Source organism: Emys orbicularis, chromosome 2 (genome assembly GCF_028017835.1).
Source record: "Emys orbicularis isolate rEmyOrb1 chromosome 2, rEmyOrb1.hap1, whole genome shotgun sequence".
NCBI classification, from domain to species: domain Eukaryota; kingdom Metazoa; phylum Chordata; order Testudines; family Emydidae; genus Emys; species Emys orbicularis.
The window spans coordinates 88,082,292-88,099,245 of NC_088684.1; the positions used below are offsets into that span (position 1 = coordinate 88,082,292).

Sequence of the window (16,954 nt, forward strand, 5' to 3'; positions counted from 1 at the left end):
AGGAATGGGAAGGCATTTGTAACCCCCAAACCTATTGGCATCTCCCTGGGAGGAGAACCCATGGCTGACAAAGTGATAGTACTTCAGAGGGATCATAAAACATGTAATGTTTTTTATCAGATTCATGTAAATGAGTTAAACAGTCATATGTAACCATGTAGATGCATATTTTGTGTACACAATATTTTGAAGTTTTCTAATTTCAACTTACTATTTTTGAAAACATTACACTAATCAGTATAAATTAAATTTCAGTTTTAAAATAAGTGGAAAATCTAACAATCAATAACTGTTTCAAGTGGTAGTGTCTCTGCATGACACTATAGAATAAGTCGTTTTGTAGATCAGTGTATTTTTAAACATGTTCTCTACAGATGTACAAGAAATATAAAGTTTTCCTTCAAGCAGCAGCAAGTCTGTATCAGCGCTGAGACAGAGGGCAAGAGAATCAGTGGGTATAAATGGGCACAGCTACACCTGATGTAAATGAAACTACAATGAATGACATCAGCTCTGGATCATGCCCAGAGAACTGTAAAATAAAATAAACTAGTATATGCCATCACTGCATCATTCCCTTACCTTTGATGTCAAAATCTCTCCTCTTAGAAAGAAGCTATTAATTGGGCAAAAATAGAGAGAGTAGGACACCACAAACCATGCCTGTGAATTGTTTTTTGAAGGTACCAGTTAGCATATATATTACACATAGCCTCCTTCTGTTCTTGGTTGTAGAATATCAGGGTTGGAAGGGACCTCAGGAGCAGGGGGTTGGACTAGATGACCTCCTGAGGTCCCTTCCAACCCTGATATTCTATGTCCTGCAACTTTTTTTCTAAACTATTTTCTCCTATTTTCTTAAAACAGTGGCTAGAGAAGAGCAGGAAAATGGCTATGTTTCCAAAACAAAATGTACATTTAAATTTTCTTTCTTTAAAGTAGAACTGTATACGAGTGAAGTTCCTGCTGGAGTTAAATAAATTAATTGCTCTCCAACTTCACATGCTCTTGTGCATATAGAGAGCTTGGCATCTCTGTACATTAAAAAAAATAGTTAGTCACTTTCTGCACATTTTTTGTATAGCATTTTCAAACACTTAACTTCACACATCGAAGGCACCTGTCTTCATGCAGGACAAACTTCCCACCAAGTATAAATATTAAGCGATTTTGGATTTTAGGGCCAAAAAAATAAAGGGGAAAAATCTGCAAAATCTTTCAAATTAAAAAAGCATGGAAGAACGCTCCTCCCTATCCCCTGCCAGAGCTCAAATAACTCAGACAGCCACATCGAATTTTAATCAAAGCTCCAAAAGTAGTTTGCCTTTGGCCTGAGAACAAGCATGAGGCATTTCAGACCAAAGGATAATTTTTTTAGAAACTTGCGACAGCCTGAAGACAGGGATTTGTCTTTCACTTAAACTACAGCAACGCTACTGTGATACTATCATAAAAAAAAAAAAGTAAAACACACTTTGGACTGGATCCTGCAAACCCTTAGTCATCCAAACAGCCCTGATTAATTCATGGGGGAAATGGACTACTTGCATAAGGAAGGGCCTAAAGAATTGGGTCGTTAAGTTTCAGGTAGGGTCATCAAGGACTGAACAGTACCCTTAAGGTTGCACGTTTTATAGGAGGAAAATATCAATTCCTGCTTTATGGTACACTGAATTTCTTCTTTGTTTGGTCATATTCCAAACTGCTTTTCTCTCACCAAACAGGGGGATTACTGTCCACTTCATCATTCTGGGGGTCATCTTTACATCACTGATTAAGTCCTCTAATCCCTTCCCTGTCACTAGATCAATGCTTCATCTCAACCAAAGTACAAGATATACAACTTTACCCCCAAGACTGTCATCAATGTCACATGTTGCATCAGTTGCTATGTGTTACTTAGTTACTCCCCTAAGATCAGATACTACTGTGCCACTTCCAGGGACTTGGGCTCTATTCACCCTTTAATCATAATACAGCTTAGCTTAAAGTTCACCATCCATCCACTGACCCAAACCTTCACTTTTAAAAATAAAAAAAAATCCTGTTTGAGTGCTGGGTGAGTAGGCTTACTTTCCCCACAGAAAGGCACAATAATAAACACTCTATTTAAAGTTTCTGTTTGTGGGGAGAAGGATATGAGAATGTGATATGTAAAATATTATCCATTGAAATTTCTGTCTTCTGAACTACCGAATAAACAAGTCCAGCTTTCACCAATAGATTTTGACTGAAGAAAAAAAGAGAGAAATTGAAACAAGTCTCACATAGGAATTGTTGTAGTGGATCACACCTGTAGAACATCTAATCCAGTGTCTGTTTCTGACAGTGACCAGCACCAGATGACTCAGAGAAAAGCCCAAGAATCCTCCCAGCACGTAGATGTAGGGCAATTTGCCCCCATCAAGACCTCTTCCTAGTCACTAGTGCTTAGAAAATGGCTTGTCGTGCCTCTAGAAAACACAGGAAAGCTGCACTACACACTGCACAGAACAATCATTTTCCCCCATTACAATTCTGACACAGTATACAGGAGACCAAAGTCATCCCTGGTGTAATCACTCTGAAGTCACCAGGGATTAATTTGACACAAATGTGCCTTTGGCAGTGACAGGCTTATTCAGTAGGATATTGGCAGGCACATTATAAGCATACTTCAAATAAGATAAATTGTGATTAGGCTTGAAAAGATTCAGATTTTGATTTTTATGAATCTTGATGGAAATCATGAGTGTTTATTTCCAAGCACTTATACATTACTCAGATTTTTTTATTTTGTATTTTTTACATTTTCTGGCTAAGAGACTAACAGTTCTTTGTCAAACTCTAATGACAAAGTTTACATTTTTAACAGATTTTAAAATAAATTCATAACTTTTGATAAAAAATATTTCTTTTTTCATCACAAAGTAGGATGGAATACTGATATTTTTGTTAAACCCATTAACAGGCACAGGCTTATTAGAGTTCAAGTACTTTAAAAAATATTTCTTACTCTGTAAATTAAGCACATAAATTGTCCCACTAAAGTCCACGAGCCTACATAAGCGTAAATCTAGGTATGCGCCTAAGTACTTTACTGAATCCTGGACTTAGTAGTTCATATTTATTTATTTTGTACGGGTGGGGATGGAGGAAGATACGAAGAATTATTCAGTAATTACACCTTGGCAAATCCAGAGTAACTCCCCTGAAGTCAACAGAGTTATATATTGATTTAAAAAAAAAAAAAAAAAAATCAAACTCTGGGCTCTTCAGTGTTCTTTGAAAAGTAATTTCAGATAGTGGTGACATGATAGGCAGTTTGCAATCAGCATAGGCAAATGAATGGAATCCTAGAATTTTAAACAGCATAGATTTCACAACTCTGATTTAAACCAGGTTTTCTGAATATCCTAACACAACTCAAACAACCTCCAGTTTAAACTTCCCTCATCTAGCTCTTCTAATCCTGTTAAGTAGAAACAGCATGATCACTAGAGACATTAGGATACAGTACAATTAAATAGATTTAAATTTTTTATTAAAGGTAATATTTAAAATTAAATATACACAAGCTAAGAGGAAAGGTACTGTACATCTGGGGTCAGGCTTGAGTTATGAGGGATTACAGGTATCGGTTACAAGGATGAAGAGATACATACATATCACATAACCAGCATAGACCCAGATTGCGGTGCGGGAGTTTTTAAAAGCGTCAGTGGATAAGTGGGCTCGGGTACGCCACCCATGGAATGTATTAAGAGTCCAAGTCAGTATCGGTATATCGAATAAGTACATGGGTGGGATATTACATTTTGTCTTAAAAAGACCAATACTGTGTGTGTGTGTATACGCGCGCGCACACACACACACACACGTACAACTCACAGTAAAGAAAAACCACCACATAGCATTACACTTACAGCTAAAGAATACAATAGACCAAGTGAGTGACAATAAGAGTTATGAGGAGCACAAGTTAATTTCTAAATGTTACAGTCGGGTACGACAGATAACAACTAGATGTATCAGCTTCTCTCCTTTTAGAATAAGGAGAGTTAATAAAAGAATGCCAGATAGCAAAGTATGATATTTTTCCATGTTTTATATTAGTAAGTGTTTCCATGAACAAAATACTTCACACAAACCAACTGCCAACACAAGAATGGCAGAATCTCACCATTGGGCTGCCATAATGAATCTGTCAGAAAAGAAGCACAAACAATGGTCCACTACTGTTGTTGAATGCTCACTAACTACCTCAAATCAAGTAATTTTTGTCTTGATACACTTACACTAGTGCAAATCAGCAGTAACGTTACTGAAGTCAATGAAAGTACAGTCATATAAAACCAGAAGTGAGCCTAATTCTGTCTTTATACCAATGTCATTCCATTAAGTAAGTCCTGATTTAATGAGTAAATGTGTAAATGAGTTCATAATCAGGCCCATTGACTAATACAGGAAAGCTTAAAATGAAACACCTCCATGCCAATTATTCCTGAAAGAGCTGGGCTCCTGGGCAATTCCATCACAATGAAAGTGCTAGCTGCTGATTTACACAAAGGTCTTTTTAAATGCTTATTTGATCTGTTGAATTATGTTTTCAGCTATAGCACAACCCCCAGAACTCTGCATGGAGGCTTTCATAAATGTAAATAAACTAAAACCTCCAACAGTATAAATCTAAAGGGAACATTAAAACTTTTCATGTTAATTTTATCTGCATTTATGTTCCTTGGGTGAATTCCTGTTCAGTGAAGTCAATGGGAGTTTTCCCATTGACGTCATTAGAGCCAGGATTTTGCCCATTAAGTCTACCACTTGTACAGTCCAACAACAAAATTTGTTAATGGTCAGACCTAAAGTATGGAAGCTCTTTTGAACTATGCTGATCTTCTATACTACTCTTCATCTGTCTTTATATCTTTTTTTAAAATGTGTCACTTGTATATTAACAAACTAATATATTTTGGAAAAATTGAAACATTTTTCACCCAAGATTTTCCTTTTTCAGGAAATCTGTGTTTTTTCCATCCAGTGTCTGACTTGTGTTATACAGGTCAATCACTATTCAAAAACCAGACACCTTAAAGTCTTTATGGAATTAACTCTGCAGTGAAATTATTCTTAAATGTCTTTTGGCACTGGTGAAATTTCCAGTGTAAGTCATTGGGTTGCATCTTCTAAGGTGAGTCGTAAAAATAGGAACTGTAAGGTCTGATAGGACTTTTTTCTTTTAAGAAAAGGAACAAAAATATGTAATACTTCACTCTTTGTGCTTTGCAAACTTCATTATATTTGTTCTCTAGTAGCCACCATTCTGTCAGTTACTGAGGCACTGGATAACAGACTTATTAATATATTGTCTAGACTTCTTCAAACAAAATGAAACTACTGGATGAAACAGCTGGTAAATCTCCAACATTGTATATTTTTAATGTGTGCTTCTAATTTATGCAGAATATCCCCCAATTCCTAAAATCACTGTCATTTTCTCAGCATTAGAGAAAAGAAGTAGGATATAGGGAACACCTAATTTCCATATATAAAAGCTCAATTCATTTCTTAATTACTCCAGTTTTAGACTGGTGTAAGTGCAGTGTAGTTGCACAGGGAGTAAAAGGAGGTTAATGCAGTGGTGAATCGGACCCAAGGTATCTATATGTTATTACAATGCTTGATAAAGGTGCTGATTTAGCTAGTACCCTATATAAAATAAAAAATCCACAGGCCACTCAAACCTTTTTGAGATGAAGACAATTTCATTTAACCTCTGAGATTAGGCCTTTTCAATTTATTAACTGGGTACACTGACCACAGAGACTCTCTCTTCTCATCCCCTTTCCTTCCCACCAAGCCAGCCTAAATCACTACAGACTGTTAGCAAAGAAAAGCTTAAACAAATATGATATCCTCTGCATCCTCTAGAGTCTATGTGTCTATCTCCAAGGTCACTTACAACTAACAGTAAAAACAAAGACAGAATTGAGGGGGAAATAAAGTCTTCATTTCAGGAAGACAGTTGCTTAACTATGATGACTTCTCATGTGGGAATCAAAAGGAGGGCTGGGTCTCGCAGAACAATGAAAGAGCTCAACAAGATGATATATCTTATATTTGTAAAACTGTCTTCAAACACAAAGCTTTAATTGAATTTAGATGGTCAGGGAATGTCCTTGACAAGTGTCTTTATTGTTTAATAAACCATTAAAAAAATCTTATTATATTAAAGCTCATAAAACCACTGCAGAAACTAAAGGCTCAATTCTACCCACTGTCTGCACAAGAAGAAAGTAGCAGAACCAATATGCAACATGGCTGTTGGAAGAAGCATAGAAGGGGAATAGAAATATCAACTCTGTGGCATGCTCCTTTTTCCTCAAATCAGTAGGCGTCCTCTGTTGGTGTCCTACAGGCTTTTGCCACTCTTGGAAGACTTAGACCAGGAGTGAAAGTGGGTAAGGACAGAATGACAGTGTGCATGCACTTATGGAAAAGTCTCATCGAATCAAGCAGAGATTAAACCCGCAAGGTTTTACAGCAAATACTATAAAAACCAGATCATCTTCTCCTGTGATTAAAAACCAGGATTCAGAGAGATCCATCCACATTGTCCAGTCAGGAGAAAACAGGAAAAAAATTATGGGGGCCTGCCCACATAATGGGGGCTCCTCATGAGAAAAAATCTTAGAGGGATTGGCCCCCTAGATTTTCTGCATCTACCCATTTGCAAAGGGGGGTTGAAGGCTTATGTTTTGATGGCATTATATATCAACATAGCTATGCTCCTATATGGCTTCTAGTTTTCATGTAAAATTTTAAGTGTAATCAATTTAACTATAAAATACATCTGCTGGTTTTCCTGTAAAAGTTTACATTCATACTTATTTTTAATGCCTGACAATAATGTATAAATAATCATGAAGCCTTTGATTTAGGTGGAAATATGCAGTATTTTTTTTTTCTCAACAGAGCAACATTATTGCAAAAGCATACAAATACAACCTTTCATTAAAAAGAAATAGTAGAAGTAATTACTGGAGCAGGAGCACTAGTCGTTTTACACTAGACTGCTCTCTATCATATGAACTAGTACCCCAGGAATAGTCCCACTGAAAAAAAACTGGAAATTAAAAGGCCAAAATTCAGTGCCCATTCTATGGTACCTGCATGTATTAGCATTCCAGGGCAGCTCACAAAGTAGAGAATCGCTGACTGATATAATACTAAAGTAAGATGTAAGGTGATCACTAACAGACCTCAAACACATAATTTGAGAGTTTTCATGCAACTGTGCTACAGGTTACTATAAACTAATGAATACTCTTCTAAATCAAAGAAGAACTAAGCAATCTCATTTTGCAGAGCTGCTCTCTAACATAGATACTATAGTTCTTTGTCCCATCAGGAAGGCCATCTCAGCATGGAATTTCTCAGCTGTTTAGCCCTTTTTAAACAAAGACATAGAGAGCGGCTCTGTCTGAAGATCCTTGCTTTGTGTGAAAGTGCTGTAAATACCAACAACTAATCAAGATATGCTGATAATTTACAGGAGATACACTTTTTAGCCTTTAGGGCATGGAAAAAAATATTTATGGCTTTTTATCTTAATCTTCAGTCTACTTAGAATGCATTCACAAGATTTTTCTCCTTCACATACCTTTGTACTCTGTGGGCAGAACAAAGACCATGTTGCTCTTTAGCTTTGGCTTTCTTTTAAAATAAAACAGAAGGAAAATGTAAAAGAAATAATATGAGCAAAATTTGACATTTAAGGATACACTGATTAGGGCTGGCATTTAATGTTCTATTTTAGAAAGTTTCTCCTCCAGGAATGTATCTTGTTCTATTTCAGTCACTGGGGATAGCTGAAGTATCTCCTGATTTCCCCCCCCCCCCCCCCAAACTGAACATCTAAGTGATAAACATTGGCAGTTAATTGAGATTTACATACCAGTGCTCTTTTTCATCCCAAAATATAATGCTGCTTAATATCAGTATATGGGCCATATATTTTTATTGCAATGCTCCACACATGGAGGCAACATTCCTAAGGGATATACAGTGAAGCAGCACTACATCAGGCCACCTGAGAGGTAGGCAAATTAAAGTGGGACTCGTGTAGTATGCATGTTTAAAGCCCACTATACAAAGGTCTTACCTGCCCATTTTCTGTCAAAGAAACTGCACAGCCCTTAACACCAGAACTTGGGGTTGCTGTTGTGGCCCACATTCTCACAGGTGCGCGCACACACACACACACACACACACACACAGTGGTAGAGGGTCCCGGTTTGTACTTGAGGCTCCCAGACCAGTGGTAATGAGGGGCACTGAGCATTGTAGACTGCTGTACATCAGATACTTCTGCCCAACTATTTTTTGTTGTAAGAAGATATATAGCTTTTCAGTCTTATCATGGAGCATCTTAACTCATTCTGTCTCTGATTTATCGCACCTCTTTAGCTCATCATTTCACTGTTCTTAATTGCAGTTTGCTTTCACTACTGCCTTTCTGAGTTTTTCATATAGATTAAAACAGAGCACTCCGTTTCTTTTCCAAATGTCAAGGGATTTACAGCTTCTTTTAACATTATCTTAGCAGGATTTTAAAAAGTATAGGATATTTATATGGATAAAAGCATATCCAGAGTTACCATATCTAGAGTTACAATAATAAACATTAAAAAATAAACAAGACCATTGGAAGAGATGTAATTTCTCTTGTTGGAGAGCATAAGCCAACTATTGGCATTCAGGAAGAAATTTTCCCTAGGAGCCCATCATCACATAACACAAGGTTTCTTATATCTGCTTGTGAAACATCGGGTACTTACCACTGCTGGAAACAAAATACGAGACTAGAAGGATTACTGTTTGATCCAGTATAGCAATTCCTAAATTCTTATGACATGCTTTTTCATTCCTCACCATGCAATATTTAGAGACATATTGTCCACCACATCTTGAAAGTTCAAATCGACTTTTTTGAAAGTGTTACAATAGTTGGTTTCAATTAATTTCAAATTAAAACATAGATCACAATTTTGTGAAGGTCTGAAAGTGACTCTATCATTATATGAAACATGCATTTGACTGGTATGTAGTTATGGATATGCACAAGGAAGAGCATGTGCCTATAGGTGTATGCTAGATAGCATACAGAGACTTCCCTCATTTGGCACAGATGATTGTGAACGGAGCAAAGGCCTAAATTACTGATTCCAAATTCCCAGATCCATGGACAGCAAGGTTACTGCAACACACTCTGACTCATAAAAATGAGTTGAGGTCTGACCCAGTGACAGGCAGCTGAATAAAGCTGCAATCTACAATGTAATCACTTTGAAAGTCACCACTGCTACCTGCCTATAAAAAAGCTGCTTTCTTTATTGAGAGTTTGGGTGTTGAATCTACAGAAGCAACATTACAACAGTTTGACAAGTAGTGGGAAATCCAATTCAATAATAAGAATTAGGTCCATTAATTACCTAATCAATGTTTGTATGCAGTGTTGTAGCAGTGTCGATCCCAGGATATTAGAGAAACAAGGTGGGTGAGCAACAGAGGGTCCTGTGGCACCTTTAAGACTAACAGAAGTATTGGGAGCATAAGCTTTCGTGGGTAAGAACCTCACTTCTTCAGATGCGAGAAGTGAGGTTCTTACCCATGAAAGCTTATGCTCCCAATACTTCTGTTAGTCTTAAAGGTGCCATAGGACCCTCTGTTGCTTTTTACAGATTCAGACTAATACGGCTACCCCTCTGATACTTGACACCATGCAAGGTGGGTGAGGTAATATCTAATATTGGACCAACTGCTGTTGGTAAGAGCTTGAAACCTTATCTCTCTCACCAACAGCAGTTGGTCCAATAAAAGATATTACCTCACCCACCTTGTCTCTGTAATCAGTGTTTGCCATTCAATAACCAAGAGGAAAAAATTAGGATAGATATGTTATCAAAATACCTAAGAAATTTAATGTGTATGTCAAATATCCATCTTATACTGAAGAAACCTTTCAAATTTACCCATAACCGTGTTTAGATTACTGATTGAAAGACTAGACCACAGAATTTTCTTTACCGTGCTATGTTGCTTTTTCACACAGAAGACTATAGCATCTGCTGATAAACCAACACAGCTATTGTATTCTATAGTTTCCTGATTTGCTGTCAGGAAATATGCAGACATGAACTGAAAAGCAGGAAATGCTGAAGAGATCATTTTATCAATGGTATTTTCATGGGCATTCTAAGATAATTTTTGTTTTGTGATCTCAGCACCAACTCTAGTCTAGTCTTTCAAACCTTTCCAGCTGTGCAACAAACCAGGTTTTAAGATTACCTTGATATTCAAAAGTATAACTATTCTGAACTTCGGCTGTTTTTACTTTCTCCAAAAGTAATACAATCATTTGTATTGCCATAACATTCCTCGCATTGTTTTTGGATTAGTATCATGAGATAAATAATGGAATGCTAGCTTTTGTAAGACCATTATCCACCAGATAGGTTCTGATACTCATCACTTTAATGATATCATCCACATCAACATGCAGAGAAATATGTAAGCTAATGGAAAGAATGATTTTCTGACCCAATCTTTGAAAAAGAAACACAGAAACAACCAAACGAAAGAAAAAAAATATTACAGTTACCACTAAAGAAAACTGACAAGATGAGGTCAATCAAATTTGATGGCATGTGTAATCTTTAATATAAAGTCAAGATACATTTTGTCAGGAAGCCTTCAGATTACTGTGTAAAAAAATTATTTGAAATATCAATAATATACTCACATTAATTTACAGCAGTTCTTGCAATTTGATCCTTGATAAGTTGTGTGTGTGTGAAAGTTAGGGTTTACACATTCACATTAACTTGTCCCCATTGTAAAAATGTAATATTTTTGATTACTGTTTATGCTGTTAAAACTATATGCTAATATACATTAAGTGGCAGTTAATACTGAAAGACTTTGGCATTTAAATTTCCTGATGAATATGCACTTAAATATTCTACCTAAATGTTCATAACGTAGCTATAGATGTTGCGTTGTATTGGTTTGTTTTTAAATAGACTGTTCATCTAAAGAAGTACAGGTACATTTACTCAATGCTCTCACATATATATGGATTCAGAATTTTACAGCATGTATTTGGGCTAGAGTGACCAGATGTCCCGATTTTATAGGGACAGTCCCAATTTTTTGGGTCTTTTTCTTATATAGGCTCCTATTACCCCCCACCCCCATCCCGATTTTTCACACTTGCTGCCTGGTCACCCAAATTTGGGCTCAATCCTGCATGTCTTACTCAGGCAATGGAAGTTTTGAAAGTACAACCATGGCAATAAACACATTTGCAATGTATAAACTTCCAGACGCCAACATATGTCTATCTTGAATGCCATACTTCAGCTTACTGCATGTATCCAGCATTTCTAATTAATTTCTTCAGTAGAGACCTAATTGTGTCTACTAAAACCAATCAGAGTTTTGCTGCTCACTTCACTGGGAGCTGGATCAAGCCCCAGATGAGAGTTTCTGGTCTATAACTAACATCATTACAAAACAGTCCTAAGAACGCGAGAAATAATAGTGGCTCTGTAACTTTCTCTCTAACTTTCTAAAGGGGAAAAAAATCTTCAATGTTGAGCTTAGACCTAAAGAAAAAGTATGAGAAAGTTATTAGAAAAACAGACTTCTAACAGATTACTCCAATAACCTTTAAGTGTATAATGCTGAATAATTATTCCAATTTACGTGTGTAAAAGACTTCAGTCCTCATTCTTCATATGGCAATTGTCTAGTTCATGTAAATAAACCCTCCTCCCATGGACTACCAAAGCATTTAACATAAGTCACTAGGGAACAACAGCCCTTTCCACCATGAGTTTGTAGGACCCTTGCCAGCAAAACTAGTGCAGTTCTGTTGCGTAAGGGGATGGTGGGGGTTGAAACTGATATAGATCATGGAGAGGGATCCATGCTCTCCCAGCTCAACAAAATGCAAAATGAGTTTGGACCGCCAAAGGCTGGCTGAGGTGAGGGCATGGTAAGAGAATCAGAAATAGGAAGATCCTTTGGTCATTTTCCCCAATGAGGGGACACATGAGAGATGCAGAGACTATTCCAGCCACATTTTCTCCTATTAAGGTCCCCAGTGTCCAATCAAGAGATGCAAACTGGGACTGGGGACTAGATTGATATCCAAATGTTAAAAAAAAACTTTTTAATATTGATCTAAAGCAGCATGCATCCTTCATAAAGGCAGTGATTCCAACCACTAACAGGGGGGACAAAGCAAGCAAACAGTCTAGAGCCCTGCAGTCTCCTGGCTGGGGCAGACAGTTGCACTTGGGGAATGGCCCCCTGGGCAGGGCAAAGCAGCAAGCAGGCTGCAACCGCTGGGAGGGGCAAAGCAAGCAGTCTATAGGCCTTACTTCCCTCTGGGATGGGACCTAGAGCAGGCAGCAGCCTCCAAGCATGACTGGCCAAGCAACACTTCAAAGGTAACAGAAGGAGATGCCATAAGCAATCAAACCTACTACAACTCTGGGCAAAGTTAGTTCACTATTAAAATGCTTTTTAAAAAATCCTTGCAAAAGCCATTTTTGAAATTGACCAGCACTAGTTATTTCACTGCCAGCTAATATTTGACCTCCTCTTATGAGCTTAAGGCCACTTATATCCGTGGAGTTAGTTACTTCTTATTTACACCAGGGAAAGTGAGGAAATCTTTGTGCCTGATCCTCTTCCTCCAGTTAAGAGTACCTGGGGGCAGAGACCGCGTCTTCTGTGTCAAACATCGACTGTAGTGATGCTCAAGGAGGGAGGGGGATTATAGGAGTGGCAGATATTAAGCCTAAAATGATACGGAATTCAGACCTCGGGAGAGTAAAGCATTGTGGTTAATCTCTGCACCCACCCAGTCAACAGCAGCGGCACATAAGTATTTGCGTCCTCATCTAAACTGTGTGTAGCTTCCCAGATACCGCGGTGATAGGCTCCTTATAAAGGTGATAATAAATTAATAATCGCAAAGCCACCCTGATATACCGGCTTGGCCCCCTAAACGCGTCCCCTCGACAGTAGCAATGTCTAGCCCAGCGTCTGACTTTGCTAAAGCCCTTCCTTTCCAGGGGACGCAGTCTGATTCACTTGCAGCCCAGAGCGGGCTGCCCCGTCCCCTTTCCAGCCGGCGGAAAGGGAATCATAGAATAGGGAGGAGGTGAAAAGGCAGCCCCCAGGGACTGTGGGAGGAAGAAGGGCTAGGCAGGCTCACAATGGCCCCCGGAGCCCCAAGCAGTCGAGTGGCGAGTGGGGGGCAGGGAGAGGAGCCTGTTTCTGGCTGGCTGCCTCTGCTAGGAGACAATGCAAAGCGGGCTTCGCGGCGAGAGTGTCCGCCCCATTCATTCCCAGCGCCCAGCCCGCGTGTCAGTGCTCCGAGGGGGATGGGGCAGCAGCCGGGTTTTCCAACAGAAGTTTAAAAAGTGCTCCAGGAACCCGCGCTGGCCCGTCCCGAGAGGGGGCGAGTCGCCCCGGCGGGGGGAGGGAGGGGGCCTTGCCCTCGGATAGCTCCTCACTTCAAAAGGGCCCTTCATGTTGCAAAGCCAGGGGGCGGCCCCTTCGCCAAGGCAGCAGCGAAGCCGGCAGCCCCCACCCCCAGTGCCCTCAGATGAGGAGATAAAAGAACTACCGGGGTGGGGGGACGGGATGGGTTGTAATTTACTGAGGCTGGGGAAGGGGGGAGAGATGGGGCGATGGGAAAAAAAGGGCGAAGAGGACAAAGCTCACGGGAATGGGGAGGGAGAGATCAGGGAATTAAGGACAAAACGAGAGACACTGAACCATGCTCTTCTTCAGGCCCCTCATTTAGGGTCTGTCTAGGCGAGACTAAACAGCGTGTGCTCTAAAGTGCGAGGCTGATACATTTCACAATGCTGGTGTAGACCAGGGCAAGTTGCATTTTAGTCCGCAGCTGATCAAGCTAAGCCCTGGCTGGGAGCCTTATTGCTCCGTCCTCAACGGAGACCAACCCCCCGAGGGGCAGCTTCCGATTTTCGGTATGTGGAAGCACTGCTGCAGAACAGTATTCAAGAAAGCAATTCCGAGCTCGCCTCTCCCCCCGCTCCCCGTTCCCAAGGCTGGTCCAGAAAGCCAGCAGCGAAGCAGGCACCGCCAAAGCCAGAGCCAACAGCCCCCGTGTGCAACAAGTTCCCTTCAGCGGCTTCCGCTAAACCCCCCTGTCTGCCCTCTAATCTCCCAGGCTGGGGATCGCCGGCCGGTCTCTCACCTCGAAGCTGGCATTCCCCTACCGCCCAGAGCAGAGAAGCCAGCAGCAGCCATCTGCAGGAGCAGCAGGACATCGCCCCCCGGCTCTCGCAGCAGCAGCAGCCGCGGCACCTCAGGTGGATGTGTTTCTCCTGGGGAGCAAGTTCTTCTTTTACGCTTTTCCCTCCCACTCCAGGAAAACCAACCTCTTCCCTTGCTTCCCCCTCCCTTGTCACCCTTTCTTATCTCCCCCTCGCTCTGCACGGCAAGTGAGCCTGCCATAGCCAGACACTAAGAGAGCGTGTGGCACAAACCTCTCCGAGAGGGGAGGCTGTTGCAGAGCCCTGGGCTTCATGGGAGGGAGCGTGCCAGTTCTGGTGGCTGTAAAAGGGGCACGTTCCTTGCATCCAAACTCGAAAGCCTCTTGGGAGTGATTCTCAAATCCAGTGTTGCTTCTGAATTGATTCTCAGATCCAATATTGCATCTGGAACCCCCCCCCCTTTGGTTTGCTCCACCAGTAGCTGTGGTAGCAAGAGACGCTGAGTTGGGGGGCGGGGTGTAAGTTCCATGTGCGAAAAGGATTCCGAGCTCCTGAGTGGGTGAAACCTGTAAGCCTCTAACTATTTAAGCTCAGCATCCTCTTTAAAAAAAAATGTCATGTTACAAATATAGTCAACAAGTGATTCCTGGTAGAACATATGTAATAAGTGTGTAACAAGGAGTGGAGTAATAAAATTAAGAAAAGGATCATTAAAGCTGGATATCAGAGAAAACTTTCTGGCAATGAAATCTAGGGAACAGGAAATGGTGGAAACCCCGTTGTTTTACACATTTAAAAATAGACTTGGCAATGCAACGAAGAATACACAATGGAGATCAATCCTGCACTCAAAGGAAGTGGTCTTTTCCATCAAAAATTTCTCTGACTCTGACTTACAGTATAGTGGACCTCGTCACATTGTGACTTATTTTCTTTTCACTACTTATTTTTTCACAAGTTGTGTTTTTCTATACTGAGATGTCAAATCAGTAATTAGGACTTCAGTGGTTTAACAGAAATATTCAGCATACCATCAAGACACAACAGGTTATTAACTATAGGACATTTAAATAAACTCTTTAAACAACATTAACATAAAAAGTAACAAAGATGCCTTTATTATTATCTAATTTATTTGGGCATAAGCTTTCGTGGGCTAAAACCCACTTCATCAGATGCATGCAGTGGAATGTATTTTCCAGTGCATGCATTTGATGAAGTGGGTTTTAGCCCACAAAAGCTTATGCCCAAATAAATGTGTTAGTCCCTAAGGTGCCACAAGTACTCCTCGTTCTTTTTGTTGATACAGACTAACACGGCTACCACTCTGAAACCTATTTTTTATTATCATTATTAATAATAATTCCTAACATTTATGTGGTGATCGAAGTAATTTGATTAACGACAGAACAATATTTTAAAAGTTTCTTCTACTGATTTTTAAAGTGTTTATAAATTAATATTTTTCTGATGTTCTTAATTTGAGACATTTAAATTTTGTCTTTAGTGTTTATTAGAGCTAGGACACAGTAACAGCTTACAGTTAAGGTTGCTAGAGCAGTTCCATTCTAAGACCCTGAAAAGTTGCATTTTTGTGCTGTCATTTTTCAGTCATGGTCTCTGCCCAGGTGGAGAAATTCAGCCATTTTTAAAAGTGAAAGGATTTGAATAAATATACCTTTTACACATTATAAGGCTATTTTGTGACCTTTTATTAAACAGCTCTTGAGTCATAATGGCAAGGTATAAAAGGTTGAAAATGGCAGGGAGAAAATCCTAACTGAAAAGAAGACTCTTTGGGTATTGTAGTGAAAATCAGTTCAGATTTGGTTGAGCTATTTTAAAGATTGAAAATAGAATTTCTCAGATAGACAGTGGTTAGGGAGTGATTCTTAGCACTTTTTATGAACATTATACGTGAATAGTGGCTGAGCTGAAAATTCGCTCATAAGATACCTGTTCAGCACAGAACATGACCTGTCCACTAGTATGCAGTTAAGGTGAGGTTGTGAGGGTGTGGAAATATTTAACACAGCAGACTTTGCCTCAGTTGCAAATTATGTATTCTCATTGACAACCCAGGGTGGGTTACTAAGTATAATAAGGCATATGAGTTGCATAAGCAACGTCCAGGTTGTGCATGCATTCTTAATGTTCTCTTAAGGTGTTTGGGGGCACTGTAAGTGTGGAGGTGTTGTTGCTATGTTGTCCCATATTAATCATATCAGGCCATGAAGTTCAAGAATGAAGCTGGCAACTTGTACAGGGACCTTTGTAGGGCCTTGATCCAAGCTGTCCAATCCAAAAAGTTTCCCTTTTCTTGCAATATTACATTCAAAAGTATAGGCAGGTGTTAAAACCTGCTCCCGACACATCTTGCAGAGTGGACATATCTTGGTCCCATTTCTATTGATTTTCATTCTTGCAGTTGTGCCCTGTCCACAATCTCACAATAATGGATGTCAGCTAATATTTTCCTTGGTAGGGTGACAGTATCATTGATGTTGTCATTCCAACTTCAGTTTCTAATCTTCTTCTAATTTTTGCCAGGTCATCAGCTACAACACTCTTGTGTACATCAGCGTATGATGGAATCTTTTGAAAAGTCAATTTATTGCCTTGCTTTCTGATCCTCCAAGCCTCCTTTTGAA

At 39.6% G+C, this 16,954-nt stretch overlaps 1 protein-coding gene across 1 annotated transcript in view; it reads right to left on the reverse strand.

Moving 5' to 3' along the window:
• The window catches only part of LAMA1 (laminin subunit alpha 1), a 148,876-nt gene extending 134,519 nt beyond the window's left edge, over positions 1 to 14,357 (reverse strand). Inside the window, exon 1 of the mRNA XM_065398699.1 lies at positions 14,285 to 14,357. Within this exon, the coding sequence (XP_065254771.1) occupies positions 14,285 to 14,357 (73 nt within the window). The remainder of the gene's footprint in view (positions 1 to 14,284) is intronic.
• Between the last annotated feature and the right edge of the window lie 2,597 nt (positions 14,358 to 16,954).